This window comes from Plectropomus leopardus, chromosome 18, assembly GCF_026936395.1.
Source record: "Plectropomus leopardus strain MGB_pleo_1.0 chromosome 18, ASM2693639v1, whole genome shotgun sequence".
NCBI lineage: Eukaryota > Metazoa > Chordata > Actinopteri > Perciformes > Serranidae > Plectropomus > Plectropomus leopardus.
The window spans coordinates 16,235,847-16,261,698 of NC_142193.1; the positions used below are offsets into that span (position 1 = coordinate 16,235,847).

Consider the following 25,852-nt stretch of genomic DNA (forward strand, 5'->3'; position numbering starts at 1 on the left):
CAAAAACACCATAATAATGCATGTTGAAAAAATGACCAAAAAGGCAAGGCTATAGTGTGGCACAAAATGGCAAAAAATGCCAAGTCCCAAAAACAGCTGAAAACACCTCAAAACAGCATGAAATAGTGTTCCAAGACATGCCATCACATAGTAATTTGGAAAAACAGTCAAAAACACCATAATAATGCATGTTGAAAAAAAAGACCAAAAAGGCAAGGCTATAGTATGGCAAAAATGTCCAAAAATGACAAGTCCCAAAAACAGCTGAAAACCTCAAAACAGCACAGAATAGCGTGTCAAGATTTGCTATAGCATAGTATTTTGCAGAAATTGCCAAAGACACCATAATAATGCATGTTGAAAAAATGACCAAAAAGGCAAGGCTATAGTATGGCACAAAATGGCATAAAAATGCCAAGTCCCAAAAACAGCTGAAAACACCTCAAAACAGTATGAAATAGTGTTCCAAGACGTGCCATCACATAGTAATTTGGAAAAACTGTCAAAAACACCATAATAATGCATGTTGAAAAAAAAGACCAAAAAGGCAAGGCTATAGTATGGCAAAAATGTCCAAAAATGACAAGTCCCAAAAACAGCTGAAAACACCCGAAAACAGCATAAAATAGTGTGCCAAGACGTGCTATCACATAGTGTTTTGCAAAAATGGTCAAAAACACCATAATAATGCATGTTGAAAAAATGACCAAAAAGGCAAGGCTATAGTATGGCAAAAATGTCCAAAAATGACCAGTCCCAAAAACAGCTGAAAACACCTCAAAACAGCACAGAATAGCGTGTCTAGATGTGCTATAGCATAGTATTTTGCAGAAATTGCCAAAAACACCATAATAATGCATGTTGAAAAAATGACCAAAAAGGCAAGGCTATAGTATGGCAAAAATGTCAAAAAATGACAAGTCCCAAAAACAGCTGAAAACACCTCAAAGAAGAATAAAATAGTGTGCCAAGACGTGCCATCACATAGTATTTTGTAAAAACGGTCAAAAACACCATAATAATGCATGTTGAAAAAATGACCAAAAAGGCAAGGCTATAGTATGGCAAAAATGTCCAAAAATGACAAGTTCCAAAAACAGCTGAAAACACCCGAAAACAGCATAAAATAGTGTGCAAAGGCGTGCCATCACATAGTGTTTTGCAAAAACGGTCAAAAACGCCATGATAATGCATGTTGAAAAAATGACCAAAAAGGCAAGGCTATAGTATGGCAAAAATGTCCAAAAATGACAAGTCCCAAAAACAGCTGAAAACACCTCGAAGAAGAATAAAATAGTGTGCCAAGATGTGCCATCACATAGTATTTTGCAAAAACGGTCAAAAACACCATAATAATGCATGTTGAAAAAATGACCAAAAAGGCAAGGCTATAGTGTGGCACAAAATGGCAAAAAATGCCAAGTCCCAAAAACAGCTGAAAACACCTCAAAACAGCATGAAATAGTGTTCCAAGACATGCCATCACATAGTAATTTGGAAAAACAGTCAAAAACACCATAATAATGCATGTTGAAAAAAAAGACCAAAAAGGCAAGGCTATAGTATGGCAAAAATGTCCAAAAATGACAAGTCCCAAAAACAGCTGAAAACACCTGAAAACAGCACCGAATAGCGTGTCTAGATGTGCTATAGCATAGTATTTTGCAGAAATTGCCAAAAACACCATAATAATGCATGTTGAAAAAATGACCAAAAAGGCAAGGCTATAGTATGGCAAAAATGTCCAAAAATGACCAGTCCCAAAAACAGCTGAAAACACCTCAAAACAGCACAGAATAGCGTGTCTAGATGTGCTATAGCATAGTATTTTGCAGAAATTGCCAAAAACACCATAATAATGCATGTTGAAAAAATGACCAAAAAGGCAAGGCTATAGTATGGCAAAAAAATGTCCAAAAAATGACAAGTCCCAAAAACAGCTGAAAACACCTCAAAACAGCTTAAAAGAGCGTGCCAAGACGTGCTATAACATAGTATTTTGCGAAAATGGCCAAAAACACCATAATAATGCATGTTGAAAAAATGACCAAAAAGGCAAGGCTATAGTGTGGCACAAAATGGCAAAAAATGCCAAGTCCCAAAAACAGCTGAAAACACCTCAAAACAGCATGAAATAGTGTTCCAAGACGTGCCATCACATAGTAATTTGGAAAAACAGTCAAAAACACCATAATAATGCATGTTGAAAAAAAAGACCAAAAAGGCAAGGCTATAGTATGGCAAAAATGTCCAAAAATGACAAGTCCCAAAAACAGCTGAAAACACCTCAAAACAGCACAGAATAGCGTGTCAAGATTTGCTATAGCATAGTATTTTGCAGAAATTGCCAATGACACCATAATAATGCATGTTGAAAAAATGACCAAAAAGGCAAGGCTATAGTATGGCAAAAAAATGTCCAAAAAATGACAAGTCCCAAAAACAGCTGAAAACACCTCAAAACAGCATAAAATAGTGTTCCAAGACGTGCCATCACATAGTATTTTGCAACAACAGTCAAAAACACCATAATAATGCATGTTGAAAAAATGACCAAAAAGGCAAGGCTATAGTATGGCAAAAAATGCCAAAAAAAGACCAGTCCCAAAAACAGCTGAAAACACCTCAAAACAGCACAGAATAGCATGTCAAGATGTGCTATAGCATAGTATTTTGCAGAAATTGCCAAAAACACCATAATAATGCATGTTGAAAAAATGACCCAAAAGGCAAGGCTATAGTATGCTAAAATGCCAAAAAATGCCAAGTCCAAAACAGCGGAAAACAACTCAAAACAGCATGAAATAGTGTTCCAAGACGTGCCATCACATAGTAATTTGGAAAAACAGTCAAAAACACCATAATAATGCATGTTGAAAAAAAAGACCAAAAAGGCAAGGCTATAGTATGGCAAAAATGTCCAAAAATGACAAGTCCCAAAAACAGCTGAAAACACCCGAAAACAGCATAAAATAGTGTGCCAAGACGTGCTATCACATAGTGTTTTGCAAAAATGGTCAAAAACACCATAATAATGCATGTTGAAAAAATGACCAAAAAGGCAAGGCTATAGTATGGCAAAAATGTCCAAAAATGACAAGTCCCAAAAACAGCTGAAAACACCATAAAACAGCTTAAAAGAGCCTGCCAAGACGTGCTATAACAGAGTATTTTGCAAAAATGGCCAAAAACACCATAATAATGCATGTTGAAAAATGACCAAAAAGGCAAGGCTATAGTATGGCAAGAAATGCCAAAAAATGACCAGTCCCAAAAACAGCTGAAAAAACCTCAAAACAGAATAAAATAGTGTGCAAAGACGTGCCATGACATAGTATTTTGCAAAACCGGTCAAAAACACCATAATAATGCATGTTGAAAAAATGACCAAAAAGGCAAGGCTATAGTATGGCAAAAATGTCCAAAAATGACAAGTCCCAAAAACAGCTGAAAACACCTCAAAACAGCACAGAATAGCGTGTCTAGATGTGCTATAGCATAGTATTTTGCAGAAATTGCCAACAACACCATAATAATGCATGTTGAAAAAATCTGCAAAAAGGCAAGGCTATAGTATGGCAAAAAATGTCCAAAAAATGACAAGTCCCAAAAACAGCTGAAAACACCTCAAAACAGAATAAAATAGTATGCAAAGACGTGCCATCACATAGTATTTTGCAAAAACAGTCAAAAACACCATAATAATGCATGTTGAAAAAATGACCAAAAAGGCAAGGCTATAGTATGGCAAAAATGTCAAAAAATGACAAGTCCCAAAAACACCTGAAAACACCTCGAAGAAGAATAAAATAGTGTGCCAAGACGTGCCATCACATAGTATTTTGCAAAAACGGTCAAAAACACCATAATAATGCATGTTGAAAAAAAAGACCAAAAAGGCAAGGCTATAGTATGGCAAAAATGTCCAAAAATGACAAGTCCCAAAAACAGCTGAAAACACCTCAAAACAGCACAGAATAGCGTGTCAAGATTTGCTATAGCATAGTATTTTGCAGAAATTGCCAAAGACACCATAATAATGCATGTTGAAAAAATGACCAAAAAGGCAAGGCTATAGTATGGCAAAAAAATGTCCAAAAAATGACAAGTCCCAAAAACAGCTGAAAACACCTCAAAACAGCACCGAATAGCGTGTCTAGATGTGCTATAGCATAGTATTTTGCAGAAATTGCCAAAAACACCATAATAATGCATGTTGAAAAAATCTGCAAAAGGGCAAGGCTATAGTATGGCAAAAAATGTCCAAAAAATGCCAAGTCCCAAAAACAGCGGAAAACACCTCAAAACAGAATAAAATAGTATGCAAAGACGTGCCATCACATAGTATTTTGCAAAAACAGTCAAAAACACCATAATAATGCATGTTGAAAAAATGACCAAAAAGGCAAGGCTATAGTATGGCAAAAATGTCCAAAAATGACAAGTCCCAAAAACAGCTGAAAACACCCGAAAACAGCATAAAATAGTGTGCAAAGGCGTGCCATCACATAGTGTTTTGCAAAAACGGTCAAAAACGCCATAATAATGCATGTTGAAAAAATGACCAAAAAGGCAAGGCTATAGTATGGCAAAAATGTCCAAAAATGACAAGTCCCAAAAACAGCTGAAAACACCATAAAACAGCTTAAAAGAGCCTGCCAAGACGTGCTATAACAGAGTATTTTGCAAAAATGGCCAAAGACACCATAATAATGCATGTTGAAAAATTACCAAAAAGGCAAGGCTATAGTGTGGCACAAAATGGCATAAAAATGCCAAGTCCCAAAAACAGCTGAAAACACCTCAAAACAGCATGAAATAGTGTTCCAAGATGTGCCATCACATAGTAATTTGGAAAAACTGTCAAAAACACCATAATAATGCATGTTGAAAAAAAAGACCAAAAAGGCAAGGCTATAGTATGGCAAAAATGTCCAAAAATGACAAGTCCCAAAAACAGCTGAAAACACCTCAAAACAGCACCGAATAGCGTGTCTAGATGTGCTATAGCATAGTATTTTGCAGAAATTGCCAAAAACACCATAATAATGCATGTTGAAAAAAAAGACCAAAAAGGCAAGGCTATAGTATGGCAAAAATGTCCAAGAATGACAAGTCCCAAAAACAGCTGAAAACACCCGAAAACAGCATAAAATAGTGTGCCAAGACGTGCTATCACATAGTGTTTTGCAAAAACGGTCAAAAACACCATAATAATGCATGTTGAAAAAATGACCAAAAAGGCAAGGCTATAGTATGGCAAAAATGTCCAAAAATGACCAGTCCCAAAAACAGCTGAAAACACCTCAAAACAGCACCGAATAGCGTGTCTAGATGTGCTATAGCATAGTATTTTGCAGAAATTGCCAAAGACACCATAATAATGCATGTTGAAAAAATGACCAAAAAGGCAAGGCTATAGTATGGCAAAAAAATGTCCAAAAAATGACAAGTCCCAAAAACAGCTGAAAACACCTCAAAACAGCATAAAATAGTGTTCCAAGACGTGCCATCACATAGTATTTTGCAACAACAGTCAAAAACACCATAATAATGCATGTTGAAAAAATGACCAAAAAGGCAAGGCTATAGTATGGCAAAAAATGCCAAAAAAAGACCAGTCCCAAAAACAGCTGAAAACACCTCAAAACAGCACAGAATAGCATGTCAAGATGTGCTATAGCATAGTATTTTGCAGAAATTGCCAAAAACACCATAATAATGCATGTTGAAAAAATGACCCAAAAGGCAAGGCTAGTATGGCTAAAATGTCCAAAAAATGACAAGTCCCAAAAACAGCTGAAAACACCTCAAAACAGCATAAAATAGTGTTCCAAGACGTGCCATCACATAGTATTTTGCAAAAACAGTCAAAAACACCATAATAATGCATGTTGAAAAAATGACCAAAAAGGCAAGGCTATAGTATGGCAAAAAATGCCAAAAAAAGACCAGTCCCAAAAACAGCTGAAAACACCTCAAAACAGCACAGAATAGCATGTCAAGATGTGCTATAGCATAGTATTTTGCAGAAATTGCCAAAAACACCATAATAATGCATGTTGAAAAAATGACCCAAAAGGCAAGGCTATAGTATGGCTAAAATGCCAAAAAATGCCAAGTCCCAAAAACAGCGGAAAACAACTCAAAACAGCATGAAATAGTGTTCCAAGACGTGCCATCACATAGTAATTTGGAAAAACAGTCAAAAACACCATAATAATGCATGTTGAAAAAAAAGACCAAAAAGGCAAGGCTATAGTATGGCAAAAATGTCCAAAAATGACAAGTCCCAAAAACAGCTGAAAACACCCGAAAACAGCATAAAATAGTGTGCCAAGACGTGCTATCACATAGTGTTTTGCAAAAATGGTCAAAAACGCCATAATAATGCATGTTGAAAAAATGACCAAAAAGGCAAGGCTATAGTATGGCAAAAATGTCCAAAAATGACAAGTCCCAAAAACAGCTGAAAACACCTCAAAACAGCACCGAATAGCGTGTCTAGATGTGCTATAGCATAGTATTTTGCAGAAATTGCCAAAAACACCATAATAATGCATGTTGAAAAAATGACCAAAAAGGCAAGGCTATAGTATGGCAAAAAAATGTCCAAAAAATGACAAGTCCCAAAAACAGCTGAAAACACCTCAAAACAGCACAGAATAGCGTGTCTAGATGTGCTATAGCATAGTATTTTGCAGAAATTGCCAACAACACCATAATAATGCATGTTGAAAAAATCTGCAAAAAGGCAAGGCTATAGTATGGCAAAAAATGTCCAAAAAATGACCAGTCCCAAAAACAGCTGAAAACACCTCAAAACAGAATAAAATAGTATGCAAAGACGTGCCATCACATAGTATTTTGCAAAAACAGTCAAAAACACCATAATAATGCATGTTGAAAAAATGACCAAAAAGGCAAGGCTATAGTATGGCAAAAATGTCCAAAAATGACAAGTCCCAAAAACACCTGAAAACACCTCGAAGAAGAATAAAATAGTGTGCCAAGACATGCCATCACATAGTATTTTGCAAAAACGGTCAAAAACACCATAATAATGCATGTTGAAAAAAAAGACCAAAAAGGCAAGGCTATAGTATGGCAAAAATGTCCAAAAATGACAAGTCCCAAAAACAGCTGAAAACACCTCAAAACAGCACAGAATAGCGTGTCAAGATTTGCTATAGCACAGTATTTTGCAGAAATTGCCAAAGACACCATAATAATGCATGTTGAAAAAATGACCAAAAAGGCAAGGCTATAGTATGGCAAAAAAATGTCCAAAAAATGACAAGTCCCAAAAACAGCTGAAAACACCTCAAAACAGCATAAAATAGTGTGCCAAGACGTGCTATCACATAGTGTTTTGCAAAAATGGTCAAAAACACCATAATAATGCATGTTGAAAAAATGACCAAAAAGGCAAGGCTATAGTATGGCAAAAAAATGTCCAAAAAATGACAAGTCCCAAAAACAGCTGAAAACACCTCAAAACAGCACCGAATAGCGTGTCTAGATGTGCTATAGCATAGTATTTTGCAGAAATTGCCAAAAACACCATAATAATGCATGTTGAAAAAATCTGCAAAAGGGCAAGGCTATAGTATGGCAAAAAATGTCCAAAAAATGCCAAGTCCCAAAAACAGCTGAAAACACCTCAAAACAGCATAAAATAGTATGCAAAGACATGCCATCACATAGTATTTTGCAAAAACAGTCAAAAACACCATAATAATGCATGTTGAAAAAATGACCAAAAAGGCAAGGCTATAGTATGGCAAAAATGTCCAAAATGACAAGTCCCAAAAACACCTGAAAACACCTCGAAGAAGAATAAAATAGTGTGCCAAGACATGCCAACACATAGTATTTTGCAAAAACGGTCAAAAACACCATAATAATGCATGTTGAAAAAAAAGACCAAAAAGGCAAGGCTATAGTATGGCAAAAATGTCCAAAAATGACAAGTCCCAAAAACAGCTGAAAACACCTCGAAGAAGAATAAAATAGTGTGCCAAGACGTGCCATCACATAGTAATTTGGAAAAACTGTCAAAAACACCATAATAATGCATGTTGAAAAAATCTGCAAAAGGGCAAGGCTATAGTATGGCAAAAAATGTCCAAAAAATGCCAAGTCCCAAAAACAGCTGAAAACACCTCAAAACAGCATAAAATAGTATGCAAAGACATGCCATCACATAGTATTTTGCAAAAACAGTCAAAAACACCATAATAATGCATGTTGAAAAAATGACCAAAAAGGCAAGGCTATAGTATGGCAAAAATGTCCAAAAATGACAAGTTCCAAAAACAGCTGAAAACACCCGAAAACAGCATAAAATAGTGTGCAAGATGTGCCATCACATAGTGTTTTGCAAAATTGCCAAAACGCCATAATAATGCATGTTGAAAAAATGACCAAAAAGGCAAGGCTATAGTATGGCAAAAATGTCAAAAAATGACAAGTCCCAAAAACACCTGAAAACACCATAAAACAGCTTAAAAGAGCCTGCCAAGACGTGCTATAACAGAGTATTTTGCAAAAATGGCCAAAAACACCATAATAATGCATGTTGAAAAATTACCAAAAAGGCAAGGCTATAGTATGGCAAAAATGTCCAAAAATGACAAGTCCCAAAAACAGCTGAAAACACCTCGAAGAAGAATAAAATAGTGTGCCAAGACGTGCCATCACATAGTATTTTGCAAAAACGGTCAAAAACACCATAATAATGCATGTTGAAAAAATGACCAAAAAGGCAAGGCTATAGTATGGCAAAAATGTCCAAAAATGACAAGTCCCAAAAACAGCTGAAAACACCCGAAAACAGCATAAAATAGTGTGCAAAGGCGTGCCATCACATAGTGTTTTTGCAAAAAGGTCAAAAAGCATGATAATGCATGTTGAAAAAATGACCAAAAAGGCAAGGCTATAGTATGGCAAAAATGTCCAAAAATGACCAGTCCCAAAAACAGCTGAAAACACCTCAAAGAAGAATAAAATAGTGTGCCAAGACGTGCCATCACATAGTATTTTGTAAAAACGGTCAAAAACACCATAATAATGCATGTTGAAAAAATGACCAAAAAGGCAAGGCTATAGTATGGCAAAAATGTCCAAAAATGACCAGTCCCAAAAACAGCTGAAAACACCTCAAAACAGCACAGAATAGCGTGTCAAGATTTGCTATAGCATAGTATTTTGCAGAAATTGCCAAAAACACCATAATAATGCATGTTGAAAAATGACCAAAAAGGCAAGGCTATAGTATGGCAAGAAATGCCAAAAAATGACCAGTCCCAAAAACAGCTGAAAAAACCTCAAAACAGAATAAAATAGTGTGCAAAGACGTGCCATGACATAGTATTTTGCAAAACCGGTCAAAAACACCATAATAATGCATGTTGAAAAAATGACCAAAAAGGCAAGGCTATAGTATGGCAAAAATGTCCAAAAATGACAAGTCCCAAAAACAGCTGAAAACACCTCAAAACAGCACAGAATAGCGTGTCTAGATGTGCTATGGCATAGTATTTTGCAAAAATGGCCAAAAACACCTTAATAATGCATGTTGAAAAAATGACCAAAAAGGCAAGGCTATAGTATGGCAAAAAATGCCAAAAAAGGACAAGTCCCAAAAACAGCTGAAAACACCTCAAAGAAGAATAAAATAATGTGCAAAGACATGCCATCACATAGTATTTTGCAAAACCGGTCAAAAACACCATAATAATGCATGTTGAAAAAATGACCAAAAAGGCAAGGCAAGGCAAGTATGGCAAAAATGTCCAAAAATGACAAGTCCCAAAAACAGCTGAAAACACCTCGAAGAAGAATAAAATAGTGTGCCAAGACGTGCCATCACATAGTAATTTGGAAAAACTGTCAAAAACACCATAATAATGCATGTTGAAAAAATGACCAAAAAGGCAAGGCTATAGTATGGCAAAAATGTCAAAAAATGACAAGTCCCAAAAACAGCTGAAAACACCTCAAAACAGCATAAAATAGTGTGCCAAGATGTGCCATCACATAGTATTTTGCAAAAACGGTCAAAAACACCATAATAATGCATGTTGAAAAAATGACCAAAAGGCAAGGCTATAGTATGGCAAAAATGTCCAAAAATGACAAGTTCAAAAACAGCTGAAAACACCGAAAACAGCATAAAATAGTGTGCAAAGGCGTGCCATCACATAGTGTTTTGCAAAACGGTCAAAAACGCCATGATAATGCATGTTGAAAAAATGACCAAAAAGGCAAGGCTATAGTATGGCAAAAATGTCCAAAAATGACCAGTCCCAAAAACAGCTGAAAACACCTCAAAACAGCACAGAATAGCGTGTCTAGATGTGCTATAGCATAGTATTTTGCAGAAATTGCCAAAAACACCATAATAATGCATGTTGAAAAAAAAGACAAAAAAGGCAAGACTATAGTATGGCAAAAAAATGCCAAAAATGCCAAGTCCCAAAAACAGCTGAAAACACCATAAAACAGCTTAAAAGAGCCTGCCAAGACGTGCTATAACAGAGTATTTTGCAAAAATGGCCAAAAACACCATAATAATGCATGTTGAAAAATGACCAAAAAGGCAAGGCTATAGTATGGCACAAAATGGCATAAAAATGCCAAGTCCCAAAAACAGCTGAAAACACCTCAAAAGAAGAATAAAATAGTATTGCCAAGACGTGCCATCACATAGTATTTTGTAAAACAGTCAAAAACACCATAATAATGCATGTTGAAAAAATGACCAAAAAGGCAAGGCTATAGTATGGCAAAATGTCCAAAATGACCAGTCCCAAAACAGCTGAAAACACCTCAAAACAGCATAAAATAGTGTGCCAAGATGTGCCATCACATAGTATTTTGCAAAAACAGTCAAAAACACCATAATAATGCATGTTGAAAAAATGACCAAAAAGGCAAGGCTATAGTATGGCAAAAATGTCCAAAAATGACCAGTCCCAAAAACAGCTGAAAACACCTCAAAACAGCACAGAATAGCGTGTCTAGATGTGCTATAGCATAGTATTTTGCAGAAATTGCCAAAAACACCATAATAATGCATGTTGAAAAAATGACCAAAAAGGCAAGGCTATAGTATGGCAAAAATGTCAAAAAATGACAAGTCCCAAAAACAGCTGAAAACACCTCAAAGAAGAATAAAATAGTGTGCCAAGACGTGCCATCACATAGTATTTTGTAAAAACGGTCAAAAACACCATAATAATGCATGTTGAAAAAATGACCAAAAAGGCAAGGCTATAGTATGGCAAAATGTCCAAAAATGACAAGTTCAAAAACAGCTGAAAACACCCGAAAACAGCATAAAATAGTGTGCAAAGGCGTGCCATCACATAGTGTTTTGCAAAAGCAGTCAAAAACACCATGATAATGCATGTTGAAAAAATGACCAAAAAGGCAAGGCTATAGTATGGCAAAAATGTCCAAAAATGACAAGTCCCAAAACAGCTGAAAACACCTCAAGAAGAATAAAATAGTGTGCCAAGATGTGCCATCACATAGTATTTTGCAAAACGGTCAAAAACACCATAATAATGCATGTTGAAAAAATGACCAAAAAAGGCAAGGCTATAGTGTGGCACAAAATGGCAAAAAATGCCAAGTCCCAAAAACAGCTGAAAACACCTCAAAACAGCATGAAATAGTGTTCCAAGACATGCCATCACATAGTAATTTGGAAAAACAGTCAAAAACACCATAATAATGCATGTTGAAAAAAAAGACCAAAAAGGCAAGGCTATAGTATGGCAAAAATGTCCAAAAATGACAAGTCCCAAAAACAGCTGAAAACCTCAAAACAGCACAGAATAGCGTGTCAAGATTTGCTATAGCATAGTATTTTGCAGAAATTGCCAAAGACACCATAATAATGCATGTTGAAAAAATGACCAAAAAGGCAAGGCTATAGTATGGCACAAAATGGCATAAAAATGCCAAGTCCCAAAAACAGCTGAAAACACCTCAAAACAGTATGAAATAGTGTTCCAAGACGTGCCATCACATAGTAATTTGCAAAACTGTCAAAAACACCATAATAATGCATGTTGAAAAAAGACCAAAAAGGCAAGGCTATAGTATGGCAAAAATGTCCAAAATGACCAGTCCAAAAACAGCTGAAAACACCTCAAAACAGCACAGAATAAGCGTGTCTAGACGTGCTATAGCATAGTATTTTGCAGAAATTGCCAAAAACACCATAATAATGCATGTTGAAAAAATGACCAAAAAGGCAAGGCTATAGTATGGCAAAAATGTCCAAAAATGACAAGTCCCAAAAACAGCTGAAAACACCTCAAAACAGCTTACAAGAGCGTGCCAAGACGTGCTATCACATAGTATTTTGCGAAAATGGCCAAAAACACCATAATAATGCATGTTGAAAAAATGACCAAAAAGGCAAGGCTATAGTGTGGCACAAAATGGCAAAAAATGCCAAGTCCCAAAAACAGCTGAAAACACCTCAAAACAGCATGAAATAGTGTTCCAAGACGTGCCATCACATAGTAATTTGGAAAAACAGTCAAAAACACCATAATAATGCATGTTGAAAAAAAAGACCAAAAAGGCAAGGCTATAGTATGGCAAAAATGTCCAAAAATGACAAGTCCCAAAAACAGCTGAAAACACCCCAAAACAGCACAGAATAGAGTGTCTAGATGTGCTATAGCATAGTATTTTGCAGAAATTGCCAAAAACACCATAATAATGCATGTTGAAAAATGACCAAAAAGGCAAGGCTATAGTATGGCAAAAATGTCCAAAAATGCCAAGTCCCAAAAACAGCTGAAAACACCTCAAAACAGCATAAAATAGTGTGCCAAGACGTGCCATCACGTAGTATTTTGCAAAAACGGTCAAAAACACCATAATAATGCATGTTGAAAAAATGACCAAAAAGGCAAGGCTATAGTATGGCAAAAATGTCCAAAAATGACCAGTCCAAAAACAGCTGAAAACACCTCAAAACAGCACAGAATAGCATGTCAAGATGTGCTATAGCATAGTATTTTGCAGAAATTGCCAAAAACACCATAATAATGCATGTTGAAAAAATGACCCAAAAAGGCAAGGCTATAGTACGGCTAAAATGCCAAAAAATGCCAAGTCCCAAAAACAGCGGAAAACAACTCAAAACAGCATGAAATAGTGTTCCAAGACGTGCCATCACATAGTAATTTGGAAAAACAGTCAAAAACACCATAATAATGCATGTTGAAAAAATGACCAAAAAGGCAAGGCTATAGTATGGCAAAAATGTCCAAAAATGACAAGTCCCAAAAACAGCTGAAAACACCCGAAAACAGCATAAAATAGTGTGCCAAGACGTGCTATCACATAGTGTTTTGCAAAAACGGTCAAAAACACCATAATAATGCATGTTGAAAAAATGACCAAAAAGGCAAGGCTATAGTATGGCAAAAATGTCCAAAAATGACCAGTCCCAAAAACAGCTGAAAACACCACAAAACAGCATAAAAGAGCCTGCCAAGACGTGCCATGACATAGTATTTTGCAAAACCGGTCAAAAACACCATAATAATGCATGTTGAAAAAATGACCAAAAAGGCAAGGCTATAGTATGGCAAAATGTCAAAAATGACAAGTCCCAAAAACACCTGAAAACACCTCAAGAAGAATAAAATAGTGTGCCAAGACGTGCCATCACATAGTATTTTGCAAAAACAGTCAAAAACACCATAATAATGCATGTTGAAAAAATGACCAAAAAGGCAAGGCTATAGTATGGCAAAAATGTCCAAAAATGACAAGTCCCAAAAACAGCTGAAAACACCTCAAAACAGCACAGAATAGCGTGTCTAGATGTGCTATAGCATAGTATTTTGCAGAAATTGCCAAAAACACCATAATAATGCATGTTGAAAAAATGACCAAAAAGGCAAGGCTATAGTATGGCAAAAAAATGTCCAAAAAATGACAAGTCCCAAAAACAGCTGAAAACACCCGAAAACAGCATAAAATAGTGTGCCAAGACGTGCTATCACATAGTGTTTTGCAAAAACGGTCAAAAACACCATAATAATGCATGTTGAAAAAATGACCAAAAAGGCAAGGCTATAGTATGGCAAAATGTCCAAAATGACCAGTCCAAAAACAGCTGAAAACACCTCAAAACAGCACAGAATAGCGTGTCTAGATGTGCTATGGCATAGTATTTTGCAGAAATTGCCAAAAACACCATAATAATGCATGTTGAAAAAATGACCAAAATGGCAAGGCTATAGTATGGCAAAAAAATGTCCAAAAAATGACAAGTCCCAAAAACAGCTGAAAACACCTCAAAACAGAATAAAATAGTATGCAAAGACGTGCCATCACATAGTATTTTGCAAAAACAGTCAAAAACACCATAATAATGCATGTTGAAAAAATGACCAAAAAGGCAAGGCTATAGTATGGCAAAAAATGCCAAAAAATGACCAGTCCCAAAAACAGCTGAAAACACCTCAAAACAGCACAGAATAGCGTGTCTAGATGTGCTATAGCATAGTATTTTGCAGAAATTGCCAAAAACACCATAATAATGCATGTTGAAAAAATGACCAAAAAGGCAAGGCTATAGTATGGCAAAAAATGTCCAAAAATGACAAGTCCCAAAAACAGCTGAAAACACCTCAAAACAGAATAAAATAGTGTGCCAAGACGTGCTATCACATAGTGTTTTGCAAAAACGGTCAAAAACACCATAATAATGCATGTTGAAAAATGACCAAAAGGCAAGGCTATAGTATGGCAAAATGTCCAAAAATGACCAGTCCAAAAACAGCTGAAAACACCTCAAAACAGCACAGAATAGCGTGTCTAGATGTGCTATAGCATAGTATTTTGCAGAAATTGCCAAAAACACCATAATAATGCATGTTGAAAAAATGACCAAAAAGGCAAGGCTATAGTATGGCAAAAAAATGTCCAAAAAATGACAAGTCCCAAAAACAGCTGAAAACACCTCAAAACAGAATAAAATAGTATGCAAAGACGTGCCATCACATAGTATTTTGCAAAAACAGTCAAAAACACCATAATAATGCATGTGAAAAAAATGACCAAAAAGGCAAGGCTATAGTATGGCAAAAATGTCCAAAAATGACCAGTCCCAAAAACAGCTGAAAACACCTCAAAACAGCACAGAATAGCGTGTCTAGATGTGCTATAGCATAGTATTTTGCAGAAATTGCCAAAAACACCATAATAATGCATGTTGAAAAAATGACCAAAAAGGCAAGGCTATAGTATGGCAAAAATGTCCAAAAATGACAAGTCCCAAAAACAGCTGAAAACACCTCAAAACAGCATAAAATAGTGTGCCAAGATATCACATAGTGTTTTGCAAAAACGGTCAAAACACCATAATAATGCATGTTGAAAAATGACCAAAAGGCAAGGCTATAGTATGGCAAAAATGTCCAAAAATGACCAGTCCCAAAAACAGCTGAAAACACCTCAAAACAGCACAGAATAGCGTGTCTAGATGTGCTATAGCATAGTATTTTGCAGAAATTGCCAAAAACACCATAATAATGCATGTTGAAAAAATGACCAAAAGGCAAGGCTATAGTATGGCAAAAAATGACAAGTCCCAAAACAGCTGAAAACACCTCAAAACAGAATAAAATAGTGCAAAGACGTGCCATCACATAGTATTTTGCAAAACAGTCAAAACCATAATAATGCATGTTGAAAAATGACCAAAAAAGGCAATAGTATGGCAAAAATGTCCAAAAATGACCAGTCCCTAAAAACAGCTGAAAACACCTCAAAACAGCACAGAATAGCGTGTCTAGATGTGCTATAGCATAGTATTTTGCAGAAATTGCCAAAACACCATAATAATGCATGTTGAAAAAATGACCAAAAGGCAAGGCTATAGTATGGCAAAAATGTCCAAAATGACAAGTCCCAAAAACAGCTGAAAACACCTCAAACAGCATAAAATAGTGTGCCAAGACGTGCTATCACATAGTGTTTTGCAAAACGGTCAAAACACCATAATAATGCATGTTGAAAAAATGACCAAAAGGCAAGGCTATAGTATGGCAAAATGTCCAAAAATGACCAGTCCTAAAACAGCTGAAAACACCTCAAAACAGCACAGAATAAGCGTACAGATGTGCTAGTATAATGACAAGTACACACCAAATAATGCAATGAAAAATGACCAAAAACAAGGCTATAGTATGGCAAAAAAATGTCCAAAATGACAAGTCCCAAAAACAGCTGAAAACACCTCAAAACAGCATAAAATAGTGTGCCAAGACGTGCCATCACATAGTATTTTGCAAAACAGTCAAAACACCATAATAATGCATGTTGAAAAAATGACCAAAAAAGGCAAGGCTATAGTATGGCAAAATGTCCAAAAATGACCAGTCCCAAAAACAGCTGAAAACACCTCAAAACAGCACAGAATAGCGTGTCTAGATGTGCTATAGCATAGTATTTTGCAGAAATTGCCAAAAACACCATAATAATGCATGTTGAAAAAATGACCAAAAAGGCAAGGCTATAGTATGGCAAAAAATGACAAAAAATGACAAGAACCAAAAACAGCTGAAAACACCTCAAAACAGAATAAAATAGTATGCAAAGACGTGCCATCACATAGTATTTTGCAAAACAGTCAAAACACCATAATAATGCATGTTGAAAAATGACCAAAAGGCAAGGCTATAGTATGGCAAAATGTCCAAAAATGACCAGTCCCAAAAACAGCTGAAAACACCTCAAAACAGCACAGAATAGTGTCTAGATGTGCTATAGCATAGTATTTTGCAGAAATTGCCAAAACACCATAATAATGCATGTTGAAAAAATGACCAAAAGGCAAGGCTATAGTATGGCAAAAAATGTCCAAAAATGACAAGTCCCAAAACAGCTGAAAACACCTCAAAACAGAATAAAATAGTATGCAAGACGCATCACATAGTATTTTGCAAAACAGTCAAAAACACCATAATAATGCATGTTGAAAAATGACCAAAAGGCAAGGCTATAGTATGGCAAAAATGTCCAAAAATGACAAGTCCCAAAAACAGCTGAAAACACCTCAAAACAGCACAGAATAAGCGTGTCTAGATGTTCTATAGCATAGTATTTTGCAGAAATTGCCAAAAACACCATAATAATGCATGTTGAAAAAATGACCAAAAGGCAAGGCTATAGTATGGCAAAAATGTCCAAAATGACAAGTCCCAAAAACAGCTGAAAACACCTCAAAACAGAATAAAATAGTATGCAAAGACGTGCCATCACATAGTATTTTGCAAAACAGTCAAAAACACCATAATAATGCATGTTGAAAAATGACCAAAAAGGCAAGGCTATAGTATGGCAAAATGTCCAAAAATGACAAGTCCCAAAAACAGCTGAAAACACCCGAAAACAGCATAAAATAGTGTGCAAAGACGTGCTATCACATAGTGTTTTGCAAAAGCAGTCAAAAACACCATAATAATGCATGTTGAAAAAATGACCAAAAAGGCAAGGCTATAGTATGGCAAAAATGTCCAAAATGACAAGTCCCAAAAACAGCTGAAAACACCATAAAACAGCATAAAATAGTGTGCCAAGACGTGCTATAACATAGTATTTTGCAAAAATGGCCAAAACACCATAATAATGCATGTTGAAAAATGACCAAAAAGGCAAGGCTATAGTATGGCAAAAATGTCCAAAATGACAAGTCCCAAAAACAGCTGAAAACACCTCAAAACAGCATAAAATAGTGTGCCAAGATGTGCTATCACATAGTAATTTGCAAAAACTGTCAAAAACACCATAATAATGCATGTTGAAAAAATGACCAAAAAGGCAAGGCTATAGTATGGCAAAAATGTCCAAAAATGACAAGTCCCAAAAACAGCTGAAAACACCTCAAAACAGCACAGAATAGCGTGTCTAGATGTGCTATAGCATAGTATTTTGCAGAAATTGCCAAAAACACCATAATAATGCATGTTGAAAAAATGACCAAAAGGCAAGGCTATAGTATGGCAAAATGTCCAAAATGACAAGTCCCAAAAACAGCTGAAAACACCCGAAAACAGCATAAAATAGTGTGCCAAGACGTGCTATCACATAGTGTTTTGCAAAAACGGTCAAAAACACCATAATAATGCATGTTGAAAAAATGACCAAAAAGGCAAGGCTATAGTATGGCAAAAATGTCCAAAAATGACCAGTCCCAAAAACAGCTGAAAACACCTCAAAACAGCACAGAATAGCGTGTCTAGATGTGCTATAGCATAGTATTTTGCAGAAATTGCCAAAAACACCATAATAATGCATGTTGAAAAAATGACCAAAAATGCAAGGCTATAGTATGTCAAAACTGTCCACAAATGACAAGTCCCAAAAATAGCTGAAAACACCTCAAAACAGAATAAAATAGTGTTCCAAGACGTGCCATCACATAGTATTTTGCAACAACAGTCAAAAACACCATAATAATGCATGTTGAAAAATGATCAAAAAGGCAAGGCTATAGTATGGCAAAAATGTCCAAAAATGACAAGTCCCAAAAACAGCTGAAAACACCTCAAAACAGCACAGAATAGCGTGTCTAGATGTGCTATAGCATAGTATTTTGCAGAAATTGCCAAAAACACCATAATAATGCATGTTGAAAAAATGACCAAAAAGGCAAGGCTATAGTATGGCAAAAATGTCCAAAAATGACAAGTCCCAAAAACAGCTGAAAACACCTCAAAACACCATAAAATAGTGTTCCAAGACGTGCCATCACATAGTATTTTGCAAAAATTGTCAAAAACACCATAATAATGCATGTTGAAAAAATGACCAAAAAGGCAAGGCTATAGTATGGCAAAAATGTCCAAAAATGACCAGTCCCAAAAACAGCTGAAAACACCTCAAAACAGCACAGAATAGCGTGTCTAGATGTGCTATAGCATAGTATTTTGCAGAAATTGCCAAAAACACCATAAGAATGCATGTTGAAAAAATGACCAAAAAGGCAAGGCTATAGTATGGCAAAAATGTCCAAAAATGACAAGTCCCAAAAACAGCTGAAAACACCTCAAACCAGAATAAAATAGTGTTCCAAGACGTGCCATCACATAGTATTTTGCAAAAACAGTCAAAAACACCATAATAATGCATGTTGAAAAAATGACCAAAAAGGCAAGGCTATAGTATGGCAAAAATGTCCAAAAATGACAAGTCCCAAAAACAGCTGAAAACACCCGAAAACAGCATAAAATAGTGTGCCAAGACGTGCTATCACATAGTGTTTTGCAAAAACGGTCAAAAACACCATAATAATGCATGTTGAAAAAATGACCAAAAAGGCAAGGCTATAGTATGGCAAAAATGTCCAAAAATGACCAGTCCCAAAAACAGCTGAAAACACCTCAAAACAGCACAGAATAGCGTGTCTAGATGTGCTATAGCATAGTATTTTGCAGAAATTGCCAAAAACACCATAATAATGCATGTTGAAAAAATGACCAAAAAGGCAAGGCTATAGTATGGCAAAAAAATGTCCAAAAAATGACAAGTCCCAAAAACAGCTGAAAACACCTCAAAACAGCACAGAATAGCGTGTCTAGATGTGCTATAGCATAGTATTTTGCAGAAATTGCCAAAAACACCATAATAATGCATGTTGAAAAAATGACCAAAAAGGCAAGGCTATAGTATGGCAAAAAAATGTCCAAAAAATGACCAGTCCCAAAAACAGCTGAAAACACCTCAAAACAGAATAAAATAGTGTGCCAAGACGTGCCATCACATAGTATTTTGCAAAAACGGTCAAAAACACCATAATAATGCATGTTGAAAAAATGACCAAAAAGGCAAGGCTATAGTATGGCAAAAATGTCCAAAAATGACAAGTCCCAAAAACAGCTGAAAACACCTCAAAACAGCACAGAATAGCGTGTCTAGATGTGCTATAGCATAGTATTTTGCAGAAATTGCCAAAAACACCATAATAATGCATGTTGAAAAAATGACCAAAAAGGCAAGGCTATAGTATGGCAAAAATGTCCAAAAATGACAAGTCCCAAAAACAGCTGAAAACACCTCAAAACAGCACAGAATAGCGTGTCAAGATTTGCTATAGCACAGTATTTTGCAGAAATTGCCAAAGACACCATAATAATGCATGTTGAAAAAATGACCAAAAAGGCAAGGCTATAGTATGGCAAAAAAATGTCCAAAAAATGACAAGTCCCAAAAACAGCTGAAAACACCTCAAAACAGCATAAAATAGTGTGCCAAGACGTGCTATCACATAGTGTTTTGCAAAAATGGTCAAAAACACCATAATAATGCATGTTGAAAAATGACCAAAAAGGCAAGGCTATAGTATGGCAAAATGTCCAAAATGACCAGTCCCAAAAACAGCTGAAAACACCTCAAAACAGCACAGAATAGCGTGTCTAGATGTGCTATAGCATAGTATTTTGCAGAAATTGCCAAAAACACCATAATAATGCATGTTGAAAAAATGACCAAAAAGGCAAGGCTATAGTATGGCAAAAATGTCCAAAAATGACCAGTCCCAAAAACAGCTGAAAACACCTAAAAAAAGCATAGAATAGTGTGCAAAGGCATGCCATCACATAGTATTTTGCAAAAACCGTCAAAAACACCATAATAATGCATGTTGAAAAAATGACCAAAAAGGCAAGGCTATAGTATGGCAAAAATGTCCAAAAATGACAAGTCCCAAAAACAGCTGAAAACACCCGAAAACAGCATAAAATAGTGTGCAAAGGCGTGCCATCACATAGTGTTTTGCAAAAACGGTCAAAAACGCCATAATAATGCATGTTGAAAAAATGACCAAAAAGGCAAGGCTATAGTATGGCAAAAATGTCCAAAAATGACAAGTCCCAAAAACAGCTGAAAACACCATAAAACAGCTTAAAAGAGCCTGCCAAGACGTGCCATGACATAGTATTTTGCAAAACCGGTCAAAAACACCATAATAATGCATGTTGAAAAAATGACCAAAAAGGCAAGGCTATAGTATGGCAAAAAATGCCAAAAAATGACCAGTCCCAAAAACAGCTGAAAACACCTCAAAACAGCATGAAATAGTGTTCCAAGATGTGCCATCACATAGTAATTTGGAAAAACTGTCAAAAACACCATAATAATGCATGTTGAAAAAATGACCAAAAAGGCAAGGCTATAGTATGGCAAAAATGTCCAAAAATGACAAGTCCCAAAAACAGCTGAAAACACCTCAAAACAGCACAGAATAGCGTGTCTAGATGTGCTATAGCATAGTATTTTGCAGAAATTGCCAAAAACACCATAATAATGCATGTTGAAAAAATGACCAAAAAGGCAAGGCTATAGTATGGCAAAATGTCCAAAATGACCAGTCCCAAAAACAGCTGAAAACACCTCAAAACAGCATAAAATAGTGTGCCAAGACGTGCTATCACATAGTGTTTTTGCAAAAACGGTCAAAAACACCATAATAATGCATGTTGAAAAATGACCAAAAGGCAAGGCTATAGTATGGCAAAAATGTCCAAAAATGACAAGTTCCAAAAACAGCTGAAAACACCTCAAAACAGCATGAAATAGTGTGCAAAGGCGTGCCATCACATAGTGTTTTGCAAAAACGGTCAAAAACGCCATAATAATGTATGTTGAAAAAATGACCAAAAAGGCAAGGCTATAGTATGGCAAAAATGTCCAAAAATGACAAGTCCCAAAAACAGCTGAAAACACCTCAAAACAGCACAGAATAGCGTGTCTAGATGTGCTATAGCATAGTATTTTGCAGAAATTGCCAAAAACACCATAATAATGCATGTTGAAAAAATGACCAAAAAGGCAAGGCTATAGTATGGCAAAAATGTCCAAAATGACAAGTCCCAAAAACAGCTGAAAACACCTCAAAACAGCACAGAATAGTGTGCCAAGATGTGCTATAGCATAGTATTTTGCAGAAATTGCCAAAAACACCATAATAATGCATGTTGAAAAAATGACCAAAAAGGCAAGGCTATAGTATGGCAAAAATGTCCAAAAATGACCAGTCCCAAAAACAGCTGAAAACACCTCAAAACAGCACAGAATAGCGTGTCTAGATGTGCTATAGCATAGTATTTTGCAGAAATTGCCAAAAACACCATAATAATGCATGTTGAAAAAATGACCAAAAAGGCAAGGCTATAGTATGGCAAAAATGTCCAAAAATGACAAGTCCCAAAAACAGCTGAAAACACCTCAAAACAGTATGAAATAGTGTTCCAAGACGTGCCATCACATAGTATTTTGCAAAAATGGTCAAAAACACCATAATAATGCATGTTGAAAAAATGACCATGTCTATTTTTTCAACATGCTACATTTTGTGTTTTTGGCAGTTTTTGCAATATTCCCTCACCCTGACCACCAATGAAATACTATACTATAATTTAGTATGGCAAAAAATGTCAAAACATGATATGTTGTAAAAACAGCTCAAAACAGCTGAACACCTAATAAAATAGTATGCCGCGACACACCATAGCATAGAATGTTGCATAAACAGCCCACACAATATAGCATGTCAAAAAAGCGACCGAAAATGCCCTAGTATAGTATGGCAAGAAATTTCAAAATATGACATGTCCCAAAAACAGCTGAAAACTGCATAAAATATTATGCAGGGACCCTACATGGCATAAACTCTTGCAAAAAAAACAATAATATAGCATAACGAAAAAATGACTGAAAATGCCATTCTATAGTATGGCGAAAAAATGTCAAAAATATGACATACAAAAAAAACACTGAAAAGTGTATATACTAAAAATATAGTATAATATAGCGTATATAGTAAAGTATATTGTATAACATATTGAGACACGCTGTAATACAGAATGTTGAAAATTCCGCCAACAAAACAAAAACAAAAAAATGTCTTTAAGAGCGAAAAGCTGACTAGTATTTCTTAAGTCTAATCTAATTACCACAAAAGGTACGTCAAAGTATGTTCCATAATTATTATCATTACCATGACACAAACAAAGTACCATTGTTATACATAAAAACTCAAGAAGATCCAAGAAAAAGTAACAAATGGTGGCATGTGGAATAATTTTCTGAACTTAAGTGAAGTTTGGGTTACTTTCATTCGAAGCAAGTACATTTGGCATGTCTAAAACAGACAATAACAATGACAAAAAGGCTCTTGAGAATCTGGTAAATGAGAATAAACAAGCTGATTCTTACATACCAGTGCCAGGAGGCATTTCATATCAAAAAAATGAAACATAATTTAGTTTATTTTTTTTATTTTCTATAAAAGAGATGAGTTTATTCAATGATCATAACAGACTGAATCAGAGACCTCGATAGACCACTCACATACCACACAATAAATCGAGGAAAATGTTTGAAACAAAACCCCCAAAACAGAACAAATGTAACACAAAATAAAATACCTGAATAAAGCAAACTCTGGGCTGAGCTGCGGGTCAGCACATTCTCTGTAGAACTCATGGCACATTATGTCCGACAGTTATTGTGAAAAGGAAAAAGAGGCTAAAAGGAATGAAGTTTTTTTTTTGTTTGTTTTAACCCTTTCAAAACCAGTCTAATAATAAAAATTCTATATTCATATATGGTGGACTTCATAGTAAATTAAAAAAGTGACTTAAGCACAGGAACAAGTTCTCCTGAAGTACTGTTTATCTGTTTATTCTCCTCATTGATAGAATGCTTATCTACATCGGGGAACATGCCTCCTGCACCACACACTTAAAATTTTTTTTAAAAATAAACAAAAACAAAACACAGTCACACAGCCGTCCAAATTTACACAGTCACACTCACAGACCAAACGCTAGTGTGGCAACGCTGAAACATATCTACCTAAAATCCGCTGATTGAACAAAATGCGAAAGTCGTTGTCAGATGTGTACACTCATAGAAGTCCGGCTAAAACTAAATTTAAAACCCGAATATTGACAACGGGTGAAATATAAAACGCTGTCTTTTCCTTTTTTTTTTCTTTTTTAATTACTTTTTATTTTTTTTACACAAACTCTTTCAAAAATCTCCCACCCCGTTCAAATATTACACCACCCACTCCTGACCTACCCCCTTTTCTAAACCCCCCTCGAAGTGTAATATAAGCCAACGAGAATTGCAATACAATACAGGCACTGGAGAAAAAACACCATAAGAGACGAGTGAGGAGGACGAGATGCATTCAGATTCCAGCCCGTCCCCGGTCCAAAACAATGTCTCCGAGAACAGAATTATAACTCACATCCACTATAATCGAACAAGAACAAAGATATAAATCAAAACTGTTTTTTCAGAGTTTTCTGTTTCTTAACTTTTGTCTTTTTATTTTGTACTCTTGACAGTGTGCCCTCGGTGAATTAGAAGATCCTTCCCGTCCCTTAAGCTATTTATTTTCACTAAACCTGATTCAAGTTAACAGCTACAGAAAGTGTTTGTCTTATTCCCCTGATTGTTCCCATCCTGCCTTCAGCACTCTACCTGTTGTCATTTGATCAAAACCTTCAGGTGAGATCAGAGCGCACACAGAAGGAGCAGCAAGGGGCGACTCATCTTCTCATTTCTTAAATGATCCAGTAGTGTGACTGTTGCAAACAGGCTGATGATACCCAACATTATGTCTTGAAGTGTAATACAAATAATGGTGCGACACTTGTAGTGAAAATCCCGACTAAACCTTCCCCCCTATTCTGCGAACAAGTTCCTGTTGTAAATGAAAAATACAAGGTAGGTTGAAAACTTGATTCTGTCTTTGATAAATACTTGCTGGAACTATGATAATGCATATATTCAGGGTTTGTTGTCACGAGCTACCTACCATGTTTTAAGTAATTTAGCATAAAAGATAATGGGTTTGTTTGGCATAGACATAGGTGGAGGAGTGTGATGGTGTGATTCAAAGACCTAAAGAGGAGAAAAAAAAAAGAAAGATCCAAAATAAAACAGTTATTGTAGTATAAGAAAATACTTCTTTACAGTAGATACTAGATGATGAAAAAAGGTCTGCTCCTACTCCTGGTTGTAAATGTTATTGGTTTTGTCCACATGTTCAGGCCACAGAACATAATGGTCTGTTTAGGAAAAGAGGTGTAAGGCAAACTGTACCTTCTCTGCTGAGAAATATACATGATTTACAGTGTGGAAGTTGCCCCCCTGACCCACCCCCACCCACGTCATTTGTTCACTTACAACAATCAAAACAAAACAGAACATAAAAGACCAGTCTTCTTCACCACGTCAGACATCTGGCAGTTTCAAAAACACCTCTGCGCAGTCTGTCAGTACATTATCAGAGCATTTTCATAATTATTGGGATGTCTTTACTCTTGCGATTTATTGTTGCTCCCACGCAAAATGTTAAGAAGCAAGTGACAAAGGCAACTGTGCCGAAAGGGTCCTCTTTTCCGCCATTATGAGATATCAGGCAGACGATTCCCAGGAAATGACATCTGAAACAATGAGATTGTCCCCGTGTATTGAGTCCACAGGGGGCACAGTGAGCTGTGTGCATCTGTCCAGCGTTTCTTTATTGAGGGCCCGTCACATCTACATAACAGTCTGTGTCCCTCTTGTGGTGCGTGTCCACCAAATCTCTCTTTAGAGGAAGTTTACATTATCAAACGTCTTTCTTTCTTCCTTTTTTTTTAGTTTTTTTTTTTTTTGTTTTTTTGCACTTATGTTTCAGTTGCTCCTCTCCTCAAAACAGATTCTCCTCAAAGATAGCCATTAAGTCACTTTGGAAATTCATGTCAATAGTTGCCGCCATCTGGAGAAAGAAAAAAAACAACAAAGCATT

General features: G+C 35.9%; 1 protein-coding gene across 3 annotated transcripts in view; it reads right to left on the reverse strand.

The window, feature by feature from the left end:
• Window positions 1-23,304: 23,304 nt before the first annotated feature.
• The window catches only part of brd4 (bromodomain containing 4), a 39,198-nt gene continuing 36,650 nt past the window's right edge, over window positions 23,305-25,852 (reverse strand). For all 3 annotated transcript variants that reach the window (XM_042504785.2, XM_042504784.2, XM_042504783.2), the window contains exon 19: window positions 23,305-25,822. In XM_042504785.2, coding sequence (XP_042360719.2) covers window positions 25,754-25,822 — 69 coding nt within the window. In that variant the 3' untranslated portion in view covers window positions 23,305-25,753. The remainder of the gene's footprint in view (window positions 25,823-25,852) is intronic.